General features: G+C 35.1%; 3 protein-coding genes across 3 annotated transcripts; all 3 read left to right on the top strand.

Annotated features, from left to right (window-relative positions):
• The first annotated feature begins 4958 nt into the window (after window positions 1-4958).
• On the top strand, window positions 4959-7374 carry LOC143916676 (chitinase-3-like protein 1). The gene is made up of 7 exons (XM_077437874.1): window positions 4959-5266; window positions 5349-5531; window positions 5657-5757; window positions 5836-6222; window positions 6292-6477; window positions 6555-6671; window positions 6746-7374. Exons 1-7 carry the CDS (start codon window positions 5200-5202, stop codon window positions 7208-7210), a joined length of 1506 nt encoding a protein of 501 aa, XP_077294000.1. The 5' UTR covers window positions 4959-5199; the 3' UTR covers window positions 7211-7374.
• Window positions 7375-10882: 3508 nt separating this feature from the next.
• Window positions 10883-13718, top strand: LOC143916675 (chitinase-3-like protein 1). Its single transcript, XM_077437873.1, has 8 exons — window positions 10883-11070; window positions 11154-11336; window positions 11417-11517; window positions 11649-11908; window positions 11976-12102; window positions 12374-12559; window positions 12638-12766; window positions 12835-13718. Exons 1-8 carry the CDS (start codon window positions 11007-11009, stop codon window positions 13321-13323), a joined length of 1539 nt encoding a protein of 512 aa, XP_077293999.1. The 5' UTR covers window positions 10883-11006; the 3' UTR covers window positions 13324-13718.
• Window positions 13719-19166: 5448 nt separating this feature from the next.
• Window positions 19167-20836, top strand: Ptpa (Phosphotyrosyl phosphatase activator). Its single transcript, XM_077439030.1, has 7 exons — window positions 19167-19275; window positions 19421-19509; window positions 19592-19795; window positions 19869-20086; window positions 20165-20289; window positions 20369-20577; window positions 20653-20836. Exons 1-7 carry the CDS (start codon window positions 19251-19253, stop codon window positions 20743-20745), a joined length of 963 nt encoding a protein of 320 aa, XP_077295156.1. The 5' UTR covers window positions 19167-19250; the 3' UTR covers window positions 20746-20836.
• Window positions 20837-21895: the final 1059 nt, after the last annotated feature.

Raw genomic sequence — 21895 nt, 5'->3', positions numbered from 1 at the left:
GCTGCGCATTGGCATTGTCGGCGTCAAACTCGATTGTTGCCACTGCCTCTTCTTATTTCATCTTTGGATATATGAAAACATAAAGTCGAACAACGAACTGCTCAATATCGTGGCGTTAAAAAGAACTACAAAAAAATAACAAATAAAATAATACGTCTGCGCATGCGCTTTGTAGGCGTAACGAAAAACGTGTGTGAGCGATGAAACTAATTTGCCTACTAGTGGCCTGTGTGCACATACTTGTGCACTCCATTTCAGTGGCGTAGCCAGGATTTTGTCAAGGGGGGGTTTTGACAGGAAAAAAGGCAAAATAAGTTATATAATTTATATTTAATTAATATAAAATCACAAAATATAAAAATAAAGTAAATACGTAATAAAAATATAGTATGAACAAAATTCAAATAAAATAAAAATAATGAATACTTTAAAAAATTACGAAATTCACAGATCTAATCTTTGCGTCTTTATTGTAAACATATCTAATATTTTTTCTGCACTAGCATTTATATCCCTATGAATATTTAATAAAGCAAGTAGTGTGGAAAAGCTCCGTTCACTTGTGGCCGTTGTCACCGGAAGTGTTGCTAGAATTTTTAGAAGTATGTAAATATTGGGGAATATATGGGGAGTGCAAATTGCAATTGCAGCTAGTGCGTTTTTTGGTCGATTTTCACTAGTACTTATATATTGTCACCACATTTCCAACTCTCCAGTTAGAATGCAAGGCCCACAAAATATATCTTGGTTGTAAATTTCCCCCAAAGTCTTTATCTTATTTTTTAAAACACTCCATGTTTGAGAGCTTTTTCCATCAGGAAGAAATTTTCAAGTATACATATGTTTATGTCATAAAAATCTATCATGGATTTGTGATAAAAAACTATCCAAAAATGGTACTAATGATCAATTGCGACAGGAGTGGGATATTTTGCCGCCGACCGCGATCCGCCAAGGGGGGGGTCCAGACCCCCCGGATCCCCCCCCTCGCTACGCCACTGCTCCATTTGATCGGCCGACATTAACAAAAGAATAAATTGAAAATACGAATTTTTATTTTCTATAAAAATTAATTAAATTTTTAATATTATTATTATATGCCACATCTCTTTCCACGATTCCAAGGGGAGAAAGAGAGACGGAGCATGGTGAGTGAGTACATCACATCGCATCGCGCATGCGCAAAGCCCATACTATGCCCATACTATATCTGAAATCACAGATGGTTGCATTCACTATTTTGAAAGACTAAAAAAAATAATTTAAAGAATTAAGGAATAAATTAAGAAAAAATACATAACTTTATTTAAATTATAATATGTATATGTAAATAAGTATGTATGTACATATGTATGTATATGTAAGAGAACATAGTCACACAATAATACGCAGGAATCACAGTTATTAAAATATTATACAATAGATACAATCACAGGAATTAAGTTTTAATTTAAATGAAAAAAATATGCAATCATAACTGTTTTATTAAAAGAATATTTCCGAGCTTTTAGCTTGTTTCAAAATATGTTCGCCTTAATTGCTCGATAAAATTTTTCTAAAATCAATACAATTGTAATCAAAATTTTGCCTGATTCAGCCTCTACAGTTTTTAATAATTGTTTACGCTGTTTCTCTCCTTTCTCCAGGCTGCACTCATTGAACTAAATATTCCTTCTCAAATTGAATAAGAATGAGGAATTATATTATATTATATTATATAACTAGCTGAACCCCGGCATGCGTTGCAATGCCATAATAACGCATGCAATTCCCGTTCCTGTTCCCGTTCCCGTTCTCGTTCCCGTTCCCGTTCCCGTTTCCGTTCTCGTTCCCGTTCCCATTTGTCGGAAAACCGCAGGTAGTGAAAGCATTTGAAATTATTGCGTTGCAATGACACTCATTCCCGTTTTTCCCGTTTCCGTTCCCGTTTTTTCCCGTTTTTTTTTCACAGTAATCTTCCCGGACATGAATACAACAAATCCTGAAAGTTTCATCGCAATCGGTTCAGTGGTTTAGCAGCCTATTCGAGACACACATACAGACATTAATTTTTATATACATACATATATAGATTACATCGGTCTCCGTGACGAGACAGAATGTTAAACGACAGAAAACGCAAATATCGGAAGGCAAAGATAGAAAATCGAAAGATCTTAAGTCAAAAGATCAAAAAAAATGGTGCATGGTAAACGGTACATACTCACTTAATTTGCGCGAGCAGGATACAACGGGAACAAGAGGAACAGGCTTTTCCTCCCGTATTAATGTGCGCGCGCAGAATAGGATATATTGATCACACAAACGAAAAAAATTTTCTCGCAAAATTTTGAAATGGCATATCTGTGCGGTAAGAAAAAAAAGCCTCACATGATTTTTGAGGAATTAATAAAACCTTGTGCATTAATAATTGCTAAAACTTTATTAGAATCTGAAGCAAAAAAAAATCCAGCAGATTCCATTATCGAACGATATAATTCGATCGCGAATCCAGGATCTTAGTGAAGATAAAATTTTACTGCAAGTAATAGAAGACATAAAAGTTAGTCCTCTGAAAATAAGTATACAACTGGATGAATCAACTGACGTGGATAATTGCTGCCAACACTTGATATTTGTGCGATATATAAAGGGAAAATAAATAATAGAAGAATTTCTATTTTGTATGTAATATGTAAATGTACATATGCATGTAATATGTAAATATACATATGTACATACGTGTTTTTAAATAAACAATATATCTTATATAATATCTTATAATTTTGACCTTTTAAATTATTTCGATTTTATTGATATTTTATCTTTATAAAATTTATAGTAATGTTAAGTAATAAAATAAATCGAAAAATTTGAACAAAATCGGACAACCGAAAATGGAACTTTTGTCTTTCTTGTGTTTCCTTACTTTTGCACTCAATTTGTATTGAAAATGCTCTCATAGCCGGCATGTGTAAACTTGTATGTACACATATGTATTTTTCATTATCAAATTATGTTTTTCATACTTATATTCCTCAAATACATAGATTTTTATTAATTAATAATTTGAATAGTTTGAAACCAAAAAATTGGAGAAAATTTGATTTTGTTACATATGTATGTAAATTGATGTTAATAGAAAAAAATGCAAAGGAGGTATGTAAAAATACGCTAAAATATTAAATATTTGATTATCCAACTGCGTAGTAATATGTTTCTATCCGACTTTTATTCATTATCTTAATTAATTCACTCAAACAATAAGATAATCGTTAATTGAAATCAGTATATCGATCTCATTTGCGATCCTAGATACTGGCTATGTTATAATATAATATTTGACAGATCCGATATAAGCGCTGATTTCAAAGTCTTGTTGAGTTGTATTTGTTCAGGGATGGTCAACCGATATTTTGAAATCAATCAAGTAAATGTTTGGATATAATTTTAGAAGCCATCGTCTTTATATACATACTAGTTTTAATTATGTATATGTGATTTTTTTTTTATTATGCCTGTTGTTGATGGAACAGTTGAGACTTTATGTTCTTAATATATAGGTATACATACATACATTTATGCGTGTTAGACATCATACTTTGATGGTTGTACCTCCTGCTCGCAGTTCTTTATCAAATGGTTCCTATTCCAAGAGCTATTCGACTTCTCAATGAAATCGTTGCTGCTGTGCCTGTATGTGATATTTTCCTATTTACCTATTTGTGTAGTAGCCTGCGCTCATCATTATTTTCAAAATTGGATATGATATATGGCTGAATTTTTATCTTCTTTCTTCCATTCAGGCCTCACGAGGTTGTTATGTATTCACGGCTGGTTCTTGTACATATGTATGTACTATTAACATGTATATACGGTTCGGTGATTACTAGTCAAATGTGAACCAGTCACAGGACAACCGGTCGCTCTAGATCGGTCACACGTGATCACCCGTCACACTAAAACTGGTCACTCCCTAAAACTGGTCACGAGAAAACTGGTCACACCCTAAAATCGGTCACGAGAAAACTGATTGACCGATTTTAGGGTGTGACCAGTTTTAGGATGTGACCAGTTTTAGTGTGATGGATGATCACGTGTGACCGATCTAGAGCGACCGGTTGCCCTGTGACTGGTTCACATATGACTAGTAGTCCGTTTACCGTATATATGTACATACATATGTAAATAAAGTTGCTCACTGTGGATGCAAGACATTCCCAACTTTTCTTATATTTAATAATTATTATGTTTTGTGCCTATTTCTATTATTGCTGCTTTTGTATTTTTATGTATTATATATAAATATCTATTATTTTCACTAAATTATTATTATTATTAAACTCAAAAAATGCCAAAATTGAAAAAAAAAAATTAAATATTCGGCAAATTAGATATGAAAAAAATTGGCACATTTATTCATTTATGTATGTATGTACATACATATGTGTGTATGTATATTTTAATTCAAATATAACATTATTTTACACAACTTTTTTATTTATTTTATTGTTAAATAAACACTCTTCAGCAAGTATATTGATTAACTGAACTTCTCCTGACTTCTCCGGAGAAAAGGGCAAGATGAAACTCAACAATTTCAAAAATTGATTATAGCCAGTTATTTTTATTCTATATATTTGAGATAATTAGTCACCGTAGTAAGAAATCAATTGCTAAAATGTTTAAAAACATTATCGGATGATCCCTAATCATTTAAATTTTGAATTTATTCAATATTGTGTGCATTTTTTACTACTAATTAAATGTTTGGATTAAAATAAATTGAGTTCGTGTAATTTAAAAAAAAAACTCATCAATTAAGATTATCTTTAGAGTGTATCAAAGAAAACTTGACAAAGAAAAATTATCTTTATTTCAATTTTACAATCAAAATTTGTCTGCATTAAATTTCTGATTGCTCGCACACTGTGCTCAAATCAATAATCAAACAACTGATGTAATTACACCCATTGCTCATTGTTCCGAATCGCATATTGTTAAAAAACGAAGATTACGGTCAAATTTGATCTAGATGGATGTCCGCAAGCATCTCAGATAAGGTTTACGTTGCAGCATCGTCTGAAAAAGGGGGGCTCCAAGTTCATGAAATGACGTCAGTCAGATTTGAGCATATAAGGCTGATCGCTTTTAGTCGAAAGTCATCTGACGGTGGTCGGGCACGGAGTCTGCAAGAAAAGACTATCAGACTAGACCATCATGAAACTAGCAATAGTTGTGGCAGTAGCGCTGGTGAGCTTGGTGGCCACAGTCGCCAGCAAACCAGGTAAGTTTCGAAAAACAAAAAATCTACTTACAATAATTTTTGACAAGCTTTAACCTTAATTCAACCCTCGTTCAATGTTTAGACAAGCTCGTCTGCTACTATGGCGGTTGGGTAGTGTACAGACCTGGAGATGGAAAGTACGACATTGAGAACATCGATCCAAATCTTTGCACCCATGTTATCTATTCTTTCGTTGGCCTGGATACTTCAGGAGAAATCAAAGTATTGGATCCCTGGATTGATCTGCCCGACAATTGGGGCAAAGGTATTAAAACGAACATTTTCATATATGTACATATGTATAGTAGTGGTTGTTTTGTACAAAATTATATACCTCTTAATTATTCTTTATTGCTTTCCCGTCTTATTTTAAAATTTTGTGCATTTTAGACGGTTTCGGAAGGTTCAACAGTATGAAGAAAATCAACCCAGATTTGAAGACTTTAATTGCCATCGGAGGATGGAATGAGGGATCCGTCAAATACTCTGAGGTAAACAAAACGCAAATTTATTTTGTTCAATTAAAATATGTATCTATAGTATAGTAATACAAATTTTGTTGCTTTTAGACTTTCGCCATTCCAGCTAAGAGGGCAGTGTTCGTCAAGAGCTCCGTAGACTTCTTGAAGAAATACAATTTCGATGGTCTCGACTTGGATTGGGAATACCCCAACCAGAGAGGCGGCAAACCAGAGGATGTCGACAACTTCAGCAAGCTTTTGCAAGAACTCAGAGTCGAATTCGATAAGTATGGATACCTCCTAACTGCCGCTGTAGCAGCTGCCGAAACTTCATTCACCCAATCCTACGACGTACCTAAATTGGGACAATACTTGCACTTCATCAACATCATGACATACGATTTCCACGGAGCTTGGGAAAAAGAAACTGGTCTGAACTCTCCGCTTTACATGTCCAAGATTGAAGAAGGCACCAGTTTCGCTGGATTCAACACTGTAATTATCATTTCACTATTGAAGTGTAGTATGAATCTTTTTTGGTACTAATTTTGTGTTCATTTAAAGGACGCCAGTATCCAAGCATGGATGAAATATGGAGCTCCTGCCTCTAAAGTCATCTTGGGCGTTGGATTGTACGGACGATCTTTCACCATCATCGATCAAAACTGCATCACCCCAAGGTGTCCAACTAGCGGTCCAGGAGCTGCCGGACAATTCACGAGGGAAGCTGGTATGCTGGGATACAATGAAGTATGTACTTTTTTCTTGACTTATTATAAACAATCTGGGACGTTTGTTTTAATGTATTTTGTTATTATTTTCATTAGATTTGCTTAGCTGAAGCAGGAGCCAAAAAAATGTGGGACGATGAAGCTCAAGTTCCATACATGTCATGGGGAAATCAATGGGTCGGCTATGACGATGAAAGATCCGCCAAATTGAAGGTATGTAGTTTTAATATACTTTTAAGATATGCTTTATAATGTCGACACCTTAACTAATGTTGAATGTTATACAGGTTGATTACATCAAGAAATACAATCTCGGAGGTGGTATGGTTTGGAGTGTAGACACTGATGACTTCCACGGAAAATGCGGCAAAGGCAAAAACCCACTGATGACCGTGTTGAATAGGGAATTGGGAATCACCCAATCTGGAACTACAACACCTGATCCTATAACTACCACAACTGAAGATCCTGGTACTGGCCCCACTGAGGAGCCCGGCACTACTGAGGAACCTACCACAACAACGACTCCAGCCCCAACAGCACCACCACCAACTCCATCTCCTACCGATGTATGCAAGTTCGAAGGATTCAACCGAGATCCGTATGACTGCGCTGTCTTCTACAGATGCTGGATCTATGAAGGACAATACGAATACATGAAATTCGAGTGTGGACCTGGACTTTGGTTCGACCCTGATCTCATCGTTTGCAATTTCCCATCTGCAGTAGACTGCACGCCTCAAACACCCTAAGCTATGATAATGCTATACATTTTTATTATAAACGGAATTGTTACATAATGTAAATATTTTTCAAAATAAAAGCCAAAATATTGCAAAGAAATAGTTTAACTTTTATTAACATTTATAACAATTTTAAAATAGTTTTTTTTTTAAATGAATAGAAATTTAAGTTCATTTATTTTATTATATAAATATGCATACACAACACATCACTATTGGAATAAGCTACCCTACATATGTAATATAATAATAATATCAAGCTTTTACTTAAATGTGAATGAAATAATATGCATAACATGTATATGGCTAAGGTGTATATATGTACATATGTATGTATATACATACATATATATATATATATATATATATATATATATATATATATATGTATTTTTTATGTACATACACATATGTATTAAAAATTTATACTATTTAAAAAAACTTGCCTATAGACATGTGTCATACAAAACCACTTTTAATTTGTATATTATATTATATTTCATTGATAAATTCATAAATTATGTCATATTAATGTAGCTTGGGTATTAATTCTCAGAAAATACATAGTACAGTAATTTGTCAAAAAGTATTACAAAAAAATTCTTTATTTTAAAGAAATAAATACTGATATATGTTTGAATGTAGCTTAGGTTGAATTAAGTGATTACAACTAATCTTACATACATACGTACAAATAAATACATATCAAGTGCGCCTATTTGTGTCGTTGCCGTTAAATTAAAGATTTATTTATCATATTACATTATTACAGCTATGTTATCTACGATTCGCAAACTTTGTGCACGAATTCACTGAATGTATTATACATAAATGCATGTGAATGTGAATTCATTCTATAATTTTATGATACATTTGAAATAAATTATTAAAGATTTTATGATACATTCTATAATTTTATGATACATTTGAATTACGTCATTATAATAGTATATGAATTAAAATTTAGCAAAAGTTTAAATCCTGACATTTCAAACTTATAAAAATAATGTTTGAAAAATATCGTTTCAGAAACTCTGAATATATGAAACGGAAAATAATGAGTACGAGTTTTCACTTGTGGGCATTTATGAAGAAAATTTTATATTTCACAATTAAAAATATATTATCTATAATAAAGTAGTTTATTTGAGTAAATATTTCCAATATTCAAAAATTTCTACTTTGCAATTCAAACTTGCTCTTTTCTTATGGGTATTTCATCATCATCATCATCATCTACAGTCACTCCCATTTCCACGTTTCCATTCGTTTCCACTCGTCTCTGTTTTGCGCAACACATTTCCATTCGTCTCTGTTTTGCACAACTCTCGTCCATCTCACTTTCCTAATTTCATCTACCCATCTTCATTGCGGCCTTCTTTTCACCGTTTCACATACATAAATTTCCTCTAGCATAAGTACCACTCTAGCACTAATTTTGTCCATATTTCGGCCATTCTTCTAGCTACATATGTATGTACATGACATACCAATACCATTTAAATTACTTCACTCCATCCAGTATATTCACTACCCTTGTCATAATTCTCACCCACGTATTCCTCTTCCTATATTTTCTCGTTAAACCAAGCATACGGCATTCCATACTTCTTTGCAGTATATTTGATCTAAGTTTATTATAAATATTTAAATATATGATGCTTGTAGTAATTAGAATACAAATTAAATCCGAAAAGGACATTATATATTAACAAAATATTTAATTTTAATATATAAAAATATATTGTATACTAAATTCGAAATTTAATTTATTTCGGAACAACTTTAATGAAAATTACGTGAGTAGACCGAATATTTTTTTCAGCACAGGACAACATATAACTAGAGTACGGACCCAAAGCGCACCGCTCATTGTTTAATTGTTGTAAATGCTGTGTAAAAAAGGTTCGGCAAACCTTTAACAATGCATTTACAACATTTGAACAATGAACGGCACGCTGGTTATCCGGGCTTTACATATAACACATAAGCCTTAATACTATCTATAATACATATGTAGTTAACAACCCTAAAAAGAAATGCTAATATATGTATTTATGTTATAAAAAATAGCTGTATTTATATATGATTGTATATTGTTATATGAAATACATACAAATGTAGACTATTTTCTATAGGGACGAGTATGTGCTTCAGTATTTACAGAAACAATGTTGAAAAATAATATTAAAATATGTCACAACAAAGATATTATTAATTGAACAATAGTAATCCTCAATTACACATAACTATAAAAACTACTGTTTGATAACATTCATTCCGTGACTGATGAAGAAGCCACATTTTAACATTTACGATCATTTATTTGTATGAGTCGAAAGAAAAATTTACATCACAAGTACCGCCTAGTTAAAATGTAATCCTTTTGATTTATTTATTGTACAATTAATTTCACCTGCGGCGACAGATTAATGCAAGATTATATTTAATGTACATAGATTAGTGTTTATTTTTATATTACACCCACATATTTCGACGATGATATAATACATAAGAGAATTAGAATAACTTCATATGTATGTACTGTTTGTTCTGACTAGAAATTCTTTCCAAATGCTAAATATGTTATAGTCAATATATATATATATTGACTATAACATATTCTGTTCTTCACTGTATTCCGTTTCTTTCATTCACTAAATGTTAAATATGTTACAGTCAAAGTGTATTTACCAGTTGTAATATCTTTTGACTAATTAAAATGTGTTTCATCTATCCCACGTATTGATTTCATATGAAAATGAATTTATAATCTGACTGGCCAGAATCAGTCAATATATACAAATATTCTGTTCTTAACTGTATTCCATTTCTTTCATCCACTTTTTATAAGGTTTTTTTGAATATGATTCACAGAATCTAAACTTTCAATGCGGCTTAGTTTTAATGTATTTTATTCACATTACTGCTTTTCGTGAAAACGTCACTTGACTGGTAATTTGAATCGAAAACTCACATTTTTTTTGCTTATAATTTTATCGAAATATGAAACTCATTTCTAAAATTATTAATAGTAAGTAGTATTAGCACGTTGTTGAATCCTATTAGTATTCTGTAAAAAAATCTGAACTGTCAAAATATGTGTATGTAATTCCTGGCAAGCATCGGTCAAGCATATTTTCGTCTGTAAAAGACACTTTAAATGGATTATTCCGCAAAAAGCGATCTCGCGAAATTTCGACCAAGGATCGAGATTTTAGTGACTTGCGGAACTACTCCACGGAACATCTGGCACTCGAGTTCTCGTTAGTGCAATATTTCGCGTGGTTAGCTTTCGATTGATGGAGTTTGTGGGTGCCAGATGTTCCGTGATCGAGATTTTAGTGATTTGCCCGAGATCGCTTTTGCAGAATAATCACCGAGCAAACTACAAGTTAATTTGTATTAAAATATGAATCATCTAAAACGCTAGATTAAAATATATTACATTTGATAATAAATACACTTTGACGGTCACGTATTTAAAAAAAAAAGAAGATGCCTTTACGAGTTACCCCTGAGCGACACCTTATAGACAATTAAGGAAAAAAAATTTAATGCTAAATTGGGAACTAAAAATTTGGAAACGTTTATAAATAAAATAAAATCGGACCAGTGGGATTTATGCGTCACAGATAAGATTTAAGGTGCAATAAAGAGATTGAAGCGTTTATCTGGATCGCCATAAAATTTTCGCATATATATACCAATACACTTTCGTCTCACAACCATCGAGCGACAAAGCGTCAAACTCATCAATAATAACAAGTTGTAGAAAAAAAAACGTCAGTTGCTTGAAATCGTCATGAGAGTCGGTGTACTTTTGGGACTTGCCCTATTGGGCTTGGTCAGTGTGGCTAGTGGATCGAGTAAGTTTTCATCCAATACATATAATAGATACACTATCCTTAGATGGAATCGAGGTATTTGTAATATAAATTTATATTTTCAGAAAAAGTCGTGTGCTACTATGGCGCCTGGTCCATGTACAGACCCGGAGCAGGGAAGTTCGACGTAGAGAACATTGACCCATTCGTATGCACCCATTTGATCTATTCGTTCGTCGGCTTGGAAACTTGGGGAGGAATCAGAGTCATGGATCCATGGCAAGATTTGGTAGAGGACTGGGGAAGAGGTAATATAGTTTGTTTCCAATTTTGTAGGTATAATAGCGTTTGGTAGCATATTTTCATTTTTTATACGCACAACTTTTAGGTGGTTATCAAAGATTCAACAATTTGAAGAAAGTGAACCCGCAATTGAAGACCATAGTCGCCATCGGAGGATGGAACGAGGGATCTGAAAATTATTCCAAGGTGAAACATAAACAAAAACTCATACCAAACTATATAATCCAGAAATGATGAATGTTTCACTAAAACTCATATTAAAGTTATGTTCCACCTTATGCATAGGAACGCGCTAAATATTGAAATTTGACTTTCAGACCTTCAGAGATCCGCTCAAAATTGCTTCGTTCGTCAAGGAGTCTGTTGCTTTCTTGCTAAAACACGGATTCGATGGACTGGATTTGGATTGGGAATACCCAAATCAAAGAGGTGGTGAACCGATCGACATTGAAAGTTTCAGCAATTTGCTAAAAGCACTCAGAACCGAATTCGACAAGTACGGATTCTTGCTGACTGGCGCCGTGGCCGCTGCTGAAATGTCCTTCAGCCTCTCATACGACGTACCAAAATTGGCTCAGTGAGTACTTTGAATGGAAATCAGAACAATATAAAGAATTTTAAGACTAAATTGACAACATTTTTAGATATATGGACTTCATCAACATTATGGCTTACGATTTCCACGGAGCTTGGGAAAATGTAACTGGACACAACGCTCCAATCAACATTGCTGCAGTTGAGGCTGGAACCAAATTCGAAGGATTTAGTGCTGTAATTTTTTTTTTTCGTTTTTAGAAGTTTTATATTATTTAAGTATATATAACTCAATCAATAATATAACTCAAATAAGATCAGGAATACTGCGCCTTCGTTCTAATTGATTCCTAGCCTTTCACAGCTAAGATCTTTGAGCTTAATTTGAGACTAAGATTTTTTTTAACTACCCTTTATGGGGAAAGAATCCTTATTGGTAGAATTAATTCGAGAATTCTTCTAATGGTCTTAGCTAGACTGATATATAAATACTTATTCATATTCACAGGATGCCAGTATCAAGGCATGGATCAGATATGGAGCTCCTCCTGAGAAGCTCGTTATGGGTGTTGGATTGTACGGTCGTGCTTTCACTCTTTCATCTTCCGGTTGCACTGGTCCTAGATGCCCAGTTAAGGGTGCTGGAAATGCTGGGCCATTCTCTAGGGAAGCTGGTATGCTCGGATATAACGAGGTATGCTTACTCCAACACTATTCTAATCAAATGTTGAGGGACTCAAATATAGAATACAATTTACACCGTTTTAAATAGATCTGCTCGACTGAACGTAACGACGCAAGCGCTGTTAAAGTTTGGGATGAGGAAGCCCAAGTACCATACATGGTATTCGGCAACAACCAATGGGTAGGATACGACGATGAACAATCGGCCGCATTGAAGGTATTGAAGAATGATTTTGATTTTGGAACAGTTTTAAAGTGTGTAGTATTAACTTGTTTGGTGTGCAGGTTGAATACATCAAAGCAAACAATCTTGGAGGTGCTATGGTTTGGAGTATCGACACTGATGACTTTAGCGGAGCTTGCGGCAAGGGTACTTTCCCACTGTTGAACGTTTTGAAGAGAGGTTTGATCAGTGGATCAACTGGAACCACACCTGCTCCTACTACCACTAGTGCTCCTGCTACCACTGCTGCTCCTACTACCACTACTGCTCCTGCTACCACTACCACTGCTCCTGTTACTACCGCTGGTCCTGGTATTACTGCCAACCCTCCCACTGCTGCTCCTTCTAGCACCACCGTATCTTCAGAAATACCTTCCACCTACGAGTGTAGATTTGTAGGATACAACCGAGATCCCGAGAGATGCGACGTCTTCTACCAATGCTATATCTCCAAAGGCGAGTACAAATTCTCGAAGTTCACATGCACAGCTGGGTTATTATTCGACCTCACGAAGAATACTTGCAATTATGCCGCCGCAGTAGATTGCTGAATGATTTTAGAATTTTATTTAGATTCAATGACAAATAATTATGTAAAACTTTAAGACTCAATTAAAATAAATGAACATTTAAAAAATTACTCTGATTTATTTTTGCATATGCTATACTATTGAACAATTGCTATTTTTTTCCTATATTGAATTTAAGTTCCATCTCTATTTTTGAACTCAAAGGAAAACCGTGTGACACATTTTTGTATTAACCTATCCGATCTATGTAATGCTTAAAGTATAATATTTATTTTGCATTCTACCTACATATTAGCATATTTACCTATGTATGTACGTATACATATTTAATGACATTTTCAAATTCGTGCCATTGCTCATATTTTGAACACAACAAACATTTAAGCATGATTTCTTCGATTTTTTTCGCGTTTTACAATAAAAATCAAACTAAATTTATATTTAATTGAAAAAACTTTGTTTTTTATTTATTTTTTATTACAATCAATGTACACTCGTCATTACAGATCGCTCCAATGCGACGAGTGTACGAGAACGGTCAAACAACGTATACAATACGTTGAATGGTCAGACAACGTATATAGTACGTTCAATAAACATCGAATACAATAATTAATCAAGTACAGAAATAATAATCATAGAGACATCTATGGATGATTTTTAGAGTTTGTGCACAATTTTTATACACATAATATACACAAAGATTTTTGTGACAACAGGAAATGATCTATTACCAATTTTTAGGAATCGTTTCAACAATGATCAGATAAAATTGGCAAACTCTGATAGAGAAACGATCGATTTGGAGTCACAAACCCCCAAATCTAACCAGAAGTTTTTTTGGTGAATCGAACCAACGATCACAATGTTGTTAAAATATTACAATATTCGCTTTTTTTTTTCAAATTTAAACCGGGAGACATTCTTTATTCATAAATTATAAATATAGTATTTATTTAATATTGGCTTTTCCTCCCGTATTCTGCGCGCGCACATTAATACGGGAGGAAAATCCTTTTCCTCTTGTTCCTGTTGTATCCTGCTCGCGCAAATTAAGTGAGTATGTACCGTTTACCATGCACCCTTTTTTTTTGATCTTTCGGCTTAAGATCTTTCGATTTTCGATCTTTGCCTTCCGATATTTGCGTTTTCGGTAATTTCACATTCCGGCTCGTCACGGAGACCGCTTGAAACCCTATTCAATAAATTTATACTAAAATAAAACAGGTAAGAATATACGTTTAGGACGATATGTACATATGTATGTACTATTTATTAGTCACACCCGAAATTTAATCTTGGAGGGTGGAAGAAATTAAACGGATTATTTTGTATTGATAATTCGACGGTAACATATTTTAATTGTTATTCCAAAATTTTCCAAACTTTTGTTTAAATCTAGCTGTCTTTTCTTATTACAAAGCTCTTAACTTCCCAATCAGTTTTTTTTTTTTTTTTAAAAAAAATTCTGTTCCCTGCCACCCAATATTACCGAGTTAGTAATATGGTTTGTTTTTCATACTGGACATTCTTTGAATTGTTTATTTTATAATTATATATAATAAAAATTTCATTCAATAATACATAACATATCTATAAAAAGGATTTAAAGTGTCTGCTATAAAATTAAATTAAAACAATATTGTAATCTTATAAGCCCTCGATTACTAAGAGGAACGTATACATAGATTATCGTAAATCGTGATATATTTATTAGAGGTGTAGTACATATTAAACTCATAAATAATACATACATATTTCATATAAATAAGGTAATAAAATTCGAAAAGCAACCACATTATGTATGTAGATAGATAAAAGATTTTTAATTTAAATTGAATGGACAATTGTTGAACTGTGGTGGATTATTATATCATAAAAACTATATTACATATGTATATGTAGGTACATATATATACATGCATACATACATGTACTGCACTTACTGAATTCCCTAGTCTACTATATGTAAGTATGTACATACATCATTTTGTATATGTCGCTGTCGAAGTGTGTTTTCAGTTGTACATACATATTATGTACTATATTCCAACTGGCGTTTTAGGTAATTTATATAAGAATACAAATCAATTAGTAAATTATAAATTTATAAGCGCAAATACACTTTCAACAATGTGCACCAGTTGTAATATAATATCTCAGACAGTTAAGTTTTGACAGTTCTGATATTTTTACGAATGCTTTAGAATTCAATAATGCGTTGAAATGTTATAATTGCTAGGTATTATGACTTTCCAACTGAATTTACTAGTTTAGTGACATTTTCACTAAATCATTTGAGGGATATGAATCAACTTACGTGGGTTAGACGGAATATATTCCAACTAGTCAAAATATATTACGACTGAAAATACACTTCAACTATAACGGTAGTTGGTACCATGTTAGATGCAATATGTATATTCCAACTAGTCAAAATATATTACAACTGGAAAATACACTTCAACTGTAACATATACTTATCTAAAAAGACTTTATCTAAAAAATATATTTTACAAGACAAACATTAAAAATATTGTATGTGATGAAGCAGCATCGAAATCGACCATGCAATTTACGCAATTATGAAATTATCCAAAATTATCCAAAAGTATAATTGTGGACGGCGCTTAAATCTTTGTTAAAGGTCTGACCGCACTATGCGTCTGCGACACGAACGGCAGCGTGCGGCCAAAAATTTTTTGTATGAAATTGTATGAGATATAACGCACTACGCGTCACGCGACAGAGTTACCTTTTGTATCAACTTTGCCGTGTTGTGATTTAATTTTTTTTCGATTCATAGGCGCCGATTCGATTTTGGCGCTGATTCGATTAGGCGTTGATTCGCCTTAGTTCAGGGGGGCGCAGGGGGCGTAGCCCTAGATGGCAAATGCTCAGGGGGGTGCAGGTGGCGTAGCCCAAGACGGCAAAGGTTCAGGGGGGCGCAGGGGCGTAGCCCTAGGCGGCAAATGCTCAGGGGGGCGCAGGTGGCGTAGCCTTAGACGGCAAATGCTCAGGGGGGCGCAGGTGGCGTAGCCTTAGACGGCAAAGGTTCAGGGGGGCATTTTATAAATTTTAATTTTTTTAAAACAAAAATTTTTAATTTTTTTTTCTAATTTTTTTAAAATCTTTTTTATTTTTTTATACACCCCGGACAAAGCCAGGTAATATTAAAAACTAGTGTAGTGTAAACTAGTGTACTAATAAAAAAGTATGCAAGAAGTGTGGTTCTTGCGACCACATCATGAAAGAATGTACAGAGATGCCTAAATGCACTAATTGTCAGAGAGCTAATAAAAAATTGGGATTGAATCTAAGCTTGGATCAGGATCCTTTTGATCGTGATTGTACAATGTATAAGAAACAAGAGGGATGGAAGAGGAATAAAATTAGTTGTGGAACAGTCTGGATTGAGAGAGAGATGCATTCAACCGAAATCGCTATCCAATTGGTAGTTTCTATTTGGATGCAGGCAATGGACGAATCAGGCATGGTTGTTGGAGCAATATTTTTAGATTTTAAAAGAGTATTTGAGACAATAGATTATTATATAGACGATAGAGTTATTTTATTAGATAAATTATATAAGTTCGGAATAAATGGTTTAGTTAGGAGTAAATGGATCCAGACTCATATATGCTGCGTACTAACTAATTATAAAGCAGATGAACTATTCTCAAATTGTTAACGTAAGAGTACCGAAAAAAATCACACTAGACGCGATATGGGGCAACAAAGTAACCCCACTCAAAATCTCAAAATTGAAAATACATTTAAAACGAATAAAAGCTAATGTAATATATGAAAACAATTCAGTTATTTATTATTATCACGCTCTATAATGATTAAAATGCATTTTATCGTCATTGAATTAGCTATAAATTACTTGGCAGAAGCACGCCCTTGATCAAGTTCTGCAGCGTGACTGATGCGCGCATACATATGTATATGAGTGAATGTTAAAAAGTCGAAAATGTTCGTTTACCATGCATACATATGAAAAACGGTTAGTATACATATCAGTGGCGTGCAGTAAAAGTCTCTCTCCCCCCGTCGTACATCCTCACTTAATTTGCGCGAGCAGGATACAACAGGAACAAGAGGAACAGGATTTTCCTCCCGTATTCTGCGCGTGCACATTAAACAAGGCTGTATGATAAAAAAAAAGAGAGATAATTTCACCGCATGCCACTCATATATATTATATATACATAGTACCGTTTACCATGCACCCTTTTTTTATCTTTCAACTTACGATCTTTCGATTTTCGATCTTTGCCTTCCGATATTTGCGTTTTCAGGCTTTTCACATTCGGTCCCGTGAGGTAGACCCGTCGCTGAATTACGAGACACTGAAAAACTCGAAAATTAACGAGACATCTATGAATTGTACATAAATTTTATTGTACATTAATCAATCTCAAATAGTGGTGACATAGTAGGTAGGAAGGATATTTAGCTAATTTTACCGGGAACCGTTTCAACAATGAAATCAGAGAAAATTGGCAAACTCTGATGGGAAACGATCGACCTGGAGCACAAATATCCAGGTCTGACCAGCAGCACTACAGATATACTTGTGGGAATCTCGTCTCCATCATCAAGACATTTACTGCGACGCAGAATACATTCCTAAAACCTTCTAGAAAGCTCCACCCCAACCAGGCGAGCGGAAACAAACCGGTCGAAGCACACCTGCATTCATTAAACTAAACTCAAGCGGAACGGTGCCGAAACCTTCCAGAAAGCTCCACCCCTACCAGTAGAGCGGAAACAAACCGGTCGAAGCACACCGCAGCCATTAAACTACATCGAGCGGAACGGTGCCAATCATTCCAGAAAATTCTACCCCATCGACAAAAGCACATTCCTCGCATACGCATCAACAACAGCCACCACGGGTCACGTGATACCCAGAAACACTATAAAAGGAGGTCCAACCCAAACAACGCCAGTCGACCCACAGCAGCAAGCGTCGACACACAGCGGCAGACCAGAGACCTTCTGAACATAGCCGAACGCCGAGCCAGCAACATACTGCCGCATCCAGAGACCTTCTGAACATAGCCGAACAACGAGCCAGCAACACACTGCCGCATCCAGAGACCTTCTGAACATAGCCGAACAACAAGCCAGCAACACACTGCCGCATCCAGAGACCTTCTGAACATAGCCGAACGCCGAGCCAGCAACACACTGCCATATCCAGAGACATCTGAACATAGTCGGATCCAGAGCAACGACACATTGCAGATCCAGCGGCCCGCACGACACCAAGTCAACAGTCAATAGCCGCTTCAAGAAAACTTCCCCAAATATTTTAATACCTTTGTACAATATTTAGGCAAACAATAAAACTTTATTAAAACAAGCACAACAGTGTTTCGTTAGGCTGGGATACGGTCAACACATCCTACCCCGCCTACATACTCTTTTCTTTTCAATCGAGGTCAGCTCATGGGATCGAACCCGGCGTCTCTCAACGCTAAGCAGAAGCTTAACGACCGAGCTATGCTGCTGGTATATCGATATTATTACCCCCCATCGATATTAATAGGTGTATGTACCCCATATCGATATTAATAGGTGTACCCCGGTTCGGTGATTACTGGTCACAAATTACTCGTCACAAAGTCACTAAAATCTCTATAACGGAACATCTGGCAGCCGAAAAGTCCATCATACTAACGATAACTATCATAGTAACGAGAACTTGAGTGCTAAATATTGTGTATTCGCGATTTTCATGGCAAAAATTGTCTTTGTGACCACCCCAATGTGACGAATAGTCCAATTACCGTGTACCCCATATCGATACGGGAGGGTTAATGAAAGTGATTATTTCGAGTTCCCTGTTTTTAGTATGGTCAAGTTATTTTCTAGTGCTACGGCCAAATCCGGTAAATGACAGTTTCTTGTGCGACTGTCAAACTAACAAAATCCCCATGGAGCCTCCAGTGGGATCTTTTGGTATAATTAATTGAACCAAATTTTTCAAAAAAAACACGTATTTTCATTATAACGACCACACATTTAATATAAACGCGTATTTACCTTAAAAACTACCTCATCGCCTACTGCTTGCATACCCACACGATTTCTTTCTTAATTTCAGTTATGGACGGACACACTTTCATCAGACCTGAAAAGGCAGTCAAATCGATGAGAGACATGCCATTGTGGGAGAAATCCGAAGCCTACAAGGTCTACTACGACTGCCGTTCAAAAACTTAACCTAACTCAAGAAATAACTTTTTCACCGCTGACTTGTTACATTGATTTTCAGGAGTTGATGACTTTCATACTGATGACGAACGAAGTAGTCCGGGGCAAATCTTTATCGTCCGAAATCCAAATTTCCGACAAGATCAAACGACTGACAGCCCTCTTGGATAGACTGTTCGAAATCGTTAAAGAGTGCCCTCCGATCAATCAGCCGCAGAGATTTGGAAACAAGGCCTTCAAAAATTGGTACGAAATTGTTAAAAGTGTAAGTAACTTTGAACACGTACGACAAACTATAATGTTTTTACGCGGGCGTGTTTAAATTGTTGTCATTTCAGAGGTCGGCGTCTCTTTTAGAAGAAGCACTATCGTCCGAAGTTCACCTGGCGATACCCGAGATCAGCGTTTACTTCGAAGAGAGCTTCGGCAACTCGACGAGAATCGACTACGGCACCGGTCACGAAGCCTCCTTCATCATGTTCTTATGTTGTCTCAACAAAATCGGATACTTTGACAATTGTGATAAAACGGCAATCGTTTGTTCGGTATTTTACAGGTAGAATTGCCGTCGAATTGATGAGTCACTCTCGCTTGAACTCGAAATTGATGTTATACGGTGCGAATTTCATTGCAGATATCTAGAACTCGTCAGAACGTTGCAACAGACGTACAAAATGGAGCCTGCCGGAAGTCACGGAGTGTGGAGTCTCGACGATTTTCAATTCGTTCCGTTCATTTGGGGCAGTTCTCAACTGCTAGGTGTTTATATCATACTGCCCCTTCTACTAATTCAATACTTGATTATATGTATATAATACATCATTATAATTATACGCAGGTCACAGTATTATAGAGCCGCATAAATTTTTGGACGAAGAAATACTCGCCAAGTATGGAAAGGATTTCATGTTTCTGTCGTGCATTGAATACATCAAATGTGTCAAGACGGGTCCGTTTGCTGAGCACTCAAATCAGCTTTGGGGTATCAGTGCCGTGCCGAGTTGGGTCAAGATCAATCAGGGCTTAATCAAGATGTATACGAAAGAGGTGTAAATTTGCAATAACGTATATGTATCTTGTGGATATTTTATTTTTAATAATATCATATTTGTAATGTTTTAGGTTATAGGCAAGTTTCCCGTCGTTCAACACATGTTATTTGGATCACTCTTAAGCGTTCAACCGGCTGCTACACCTTTTAAATCTATTTTTTGAATTGTTATTATTTGTACTTAAACATTAAGATCAAAGTATTATATAATGATGTGAATAAATCATAAAATTACACGTCGGTTTATTTATGTATATTACATGGTTCTATAAAACAAATATCACATATATATATATTAAAAATATAAACATACATACATATTTACAATCAAGACTGTCGAGATGGGATGGGAGCAGGGGAAAAATTCAAGGGCCCAGGCCTTTGGAAATGAAAGAAAAAAACTGAAACGGGTTCAAAGTTCCGATATTGCACAAGGGCTAAGATTTTCTCTTGGCGTCTCTACTGGCAAGAAGCATTGATTGAAGCCCATTTTATTCAGAATAATATATCTTTAACCCTTTGAATGCTGCCCAACACCGATCGGCGTTTTGGCAACAAGTCCATGATTTTTGAGCATTTATAAAGTAAACAAGAATATTACCCGCTAAGCTTTTCCAGATAGCATTGAAAAAAAATGCATTGAACATGGGTCGTATAATCCGTGTCATTCATTTGTCAACGTTTATATTTATTTATTTATTTATATTGTTGCGTAGGGGTGGGTGGAGGATCCAAGTAAAAGGCCAACTGTCATTTCACAGCATTTATTGATGATTAAGGAGATACACGCACTGGCAGTGCTCAGTCCAGAATGACATGATATCGCCTACGTACCGCCTTATAAAGGGTAGATCTCTCAGGACGTCTAATCTGTTTACCTGTTGTATAGTCACGTATTCGGATATGTATTTCCACGACATTGGGTCTCCTCGTACCGATCCTGAGAAAGGACTAATAACGGTCATTGTTTAGCCTAAATGCACTTAGAGTCCAGATATAATCCTGGAAGTAAGTGCAAGCACTTAGTTAATCCGATAACAGATATCCGTTGGTCTAAGTGCAAGCACTTAGTTAATCCGTTAACAGGTAATCCTTGAACGGTCATATAGTCTCTGGGATTCTATTCGCTTAATCCGCGGCGTACGTAACACTATATTATCTAAGCTATCAAGCTAATTTAAAAAATACATCTTAATTACTTAACTCTAAAATTTATAATTAACTTGTATGTACTGTCCGTCACAGAGGTGTCTCTTCGCACCTCGCAAGAATGCATCCATGGTCTTAGCAGACCTGATGCACTCAGGGAGGGCA

The sequence above is a fragment of the Arctopsyche grandis genome, chromosome 9 (assembly GCF_051622035.1).
Source record: "Arctopsyche grandis isolate Sample6627 chromosome 9, ASM5162203v2, whole genome shotgun sequence".
Classification (NCBI taxonomy): Eukaryota; Metazoa; Arthropoda; class Insecta; order Trichoptera; family Hydropsychidae; genus Arctopsyche; species Arctopsyche grandis.
Note: the sequence above shows the minus strand (reverse complement) of the source record. Positions and strands in the feature narration are given on the sequence as shown.

Coding starts and splice junctions, on each gene's coding strand:
- LOC143916676 (XM_077437874.1), top strand. CDS start 5,200: ATGAAACTAGCAATAGTTGTGGCAGTAGCGCTGGTGAGCTTGGTGGCC. Junction 5,532..5,656: donor GCCCGACAATTGGGGCAAAG/GTATTAAAACGA, acceptor TGTGCATTTTAG/ACGGTTTCGGAAGGTTCAAC. Junction 6,672..6,745: donor AAAGATCCGCCAAATTGAAG/GTATGTAGTTTT, acceptor AATGTTATACAG/GTTGATTACATCAAGAAATA.
- LOC143916675 (XM_077437873.1), top strand. CDS start 11,007: ATGAGAGTCGGTGTACTTTTGGGACTTGCCCTATTGGGCTTGGTCAGT. Junction 12,103..12,373: donor AATTCGAAGGATTTAGTGCT/GTAATTTTTTTT, acceptor TCATATTCACAG/GATGCCAGTATCAAGGCATG. Junction 12,560..12,637: donor GTATGCTCGGATATAACGAG/GTATGCTTACTC, acceptor CGTTTTAAATAG/ATCTGCTCGACTGAACGTAA.
- Ptpa (XM_077439030.1), top strand. CDS start 19,251: ATGGAGCCTCCAGTGGGATCTTTTG. Junction 19,276..19,420: donor GCCTCCAGTGGGATCTTTTG/GTATAATTAATT, acceptor TCTTAATTTCAG/TTATGGACGGACACACTTTC. Junction 20,578..20,652: donor TCAAGATGTATACGAAAGAG/GTGTAAATTTGC, acceptor GTAATGTTTTAG/GTTATAGGCAAGTTTCCCGT.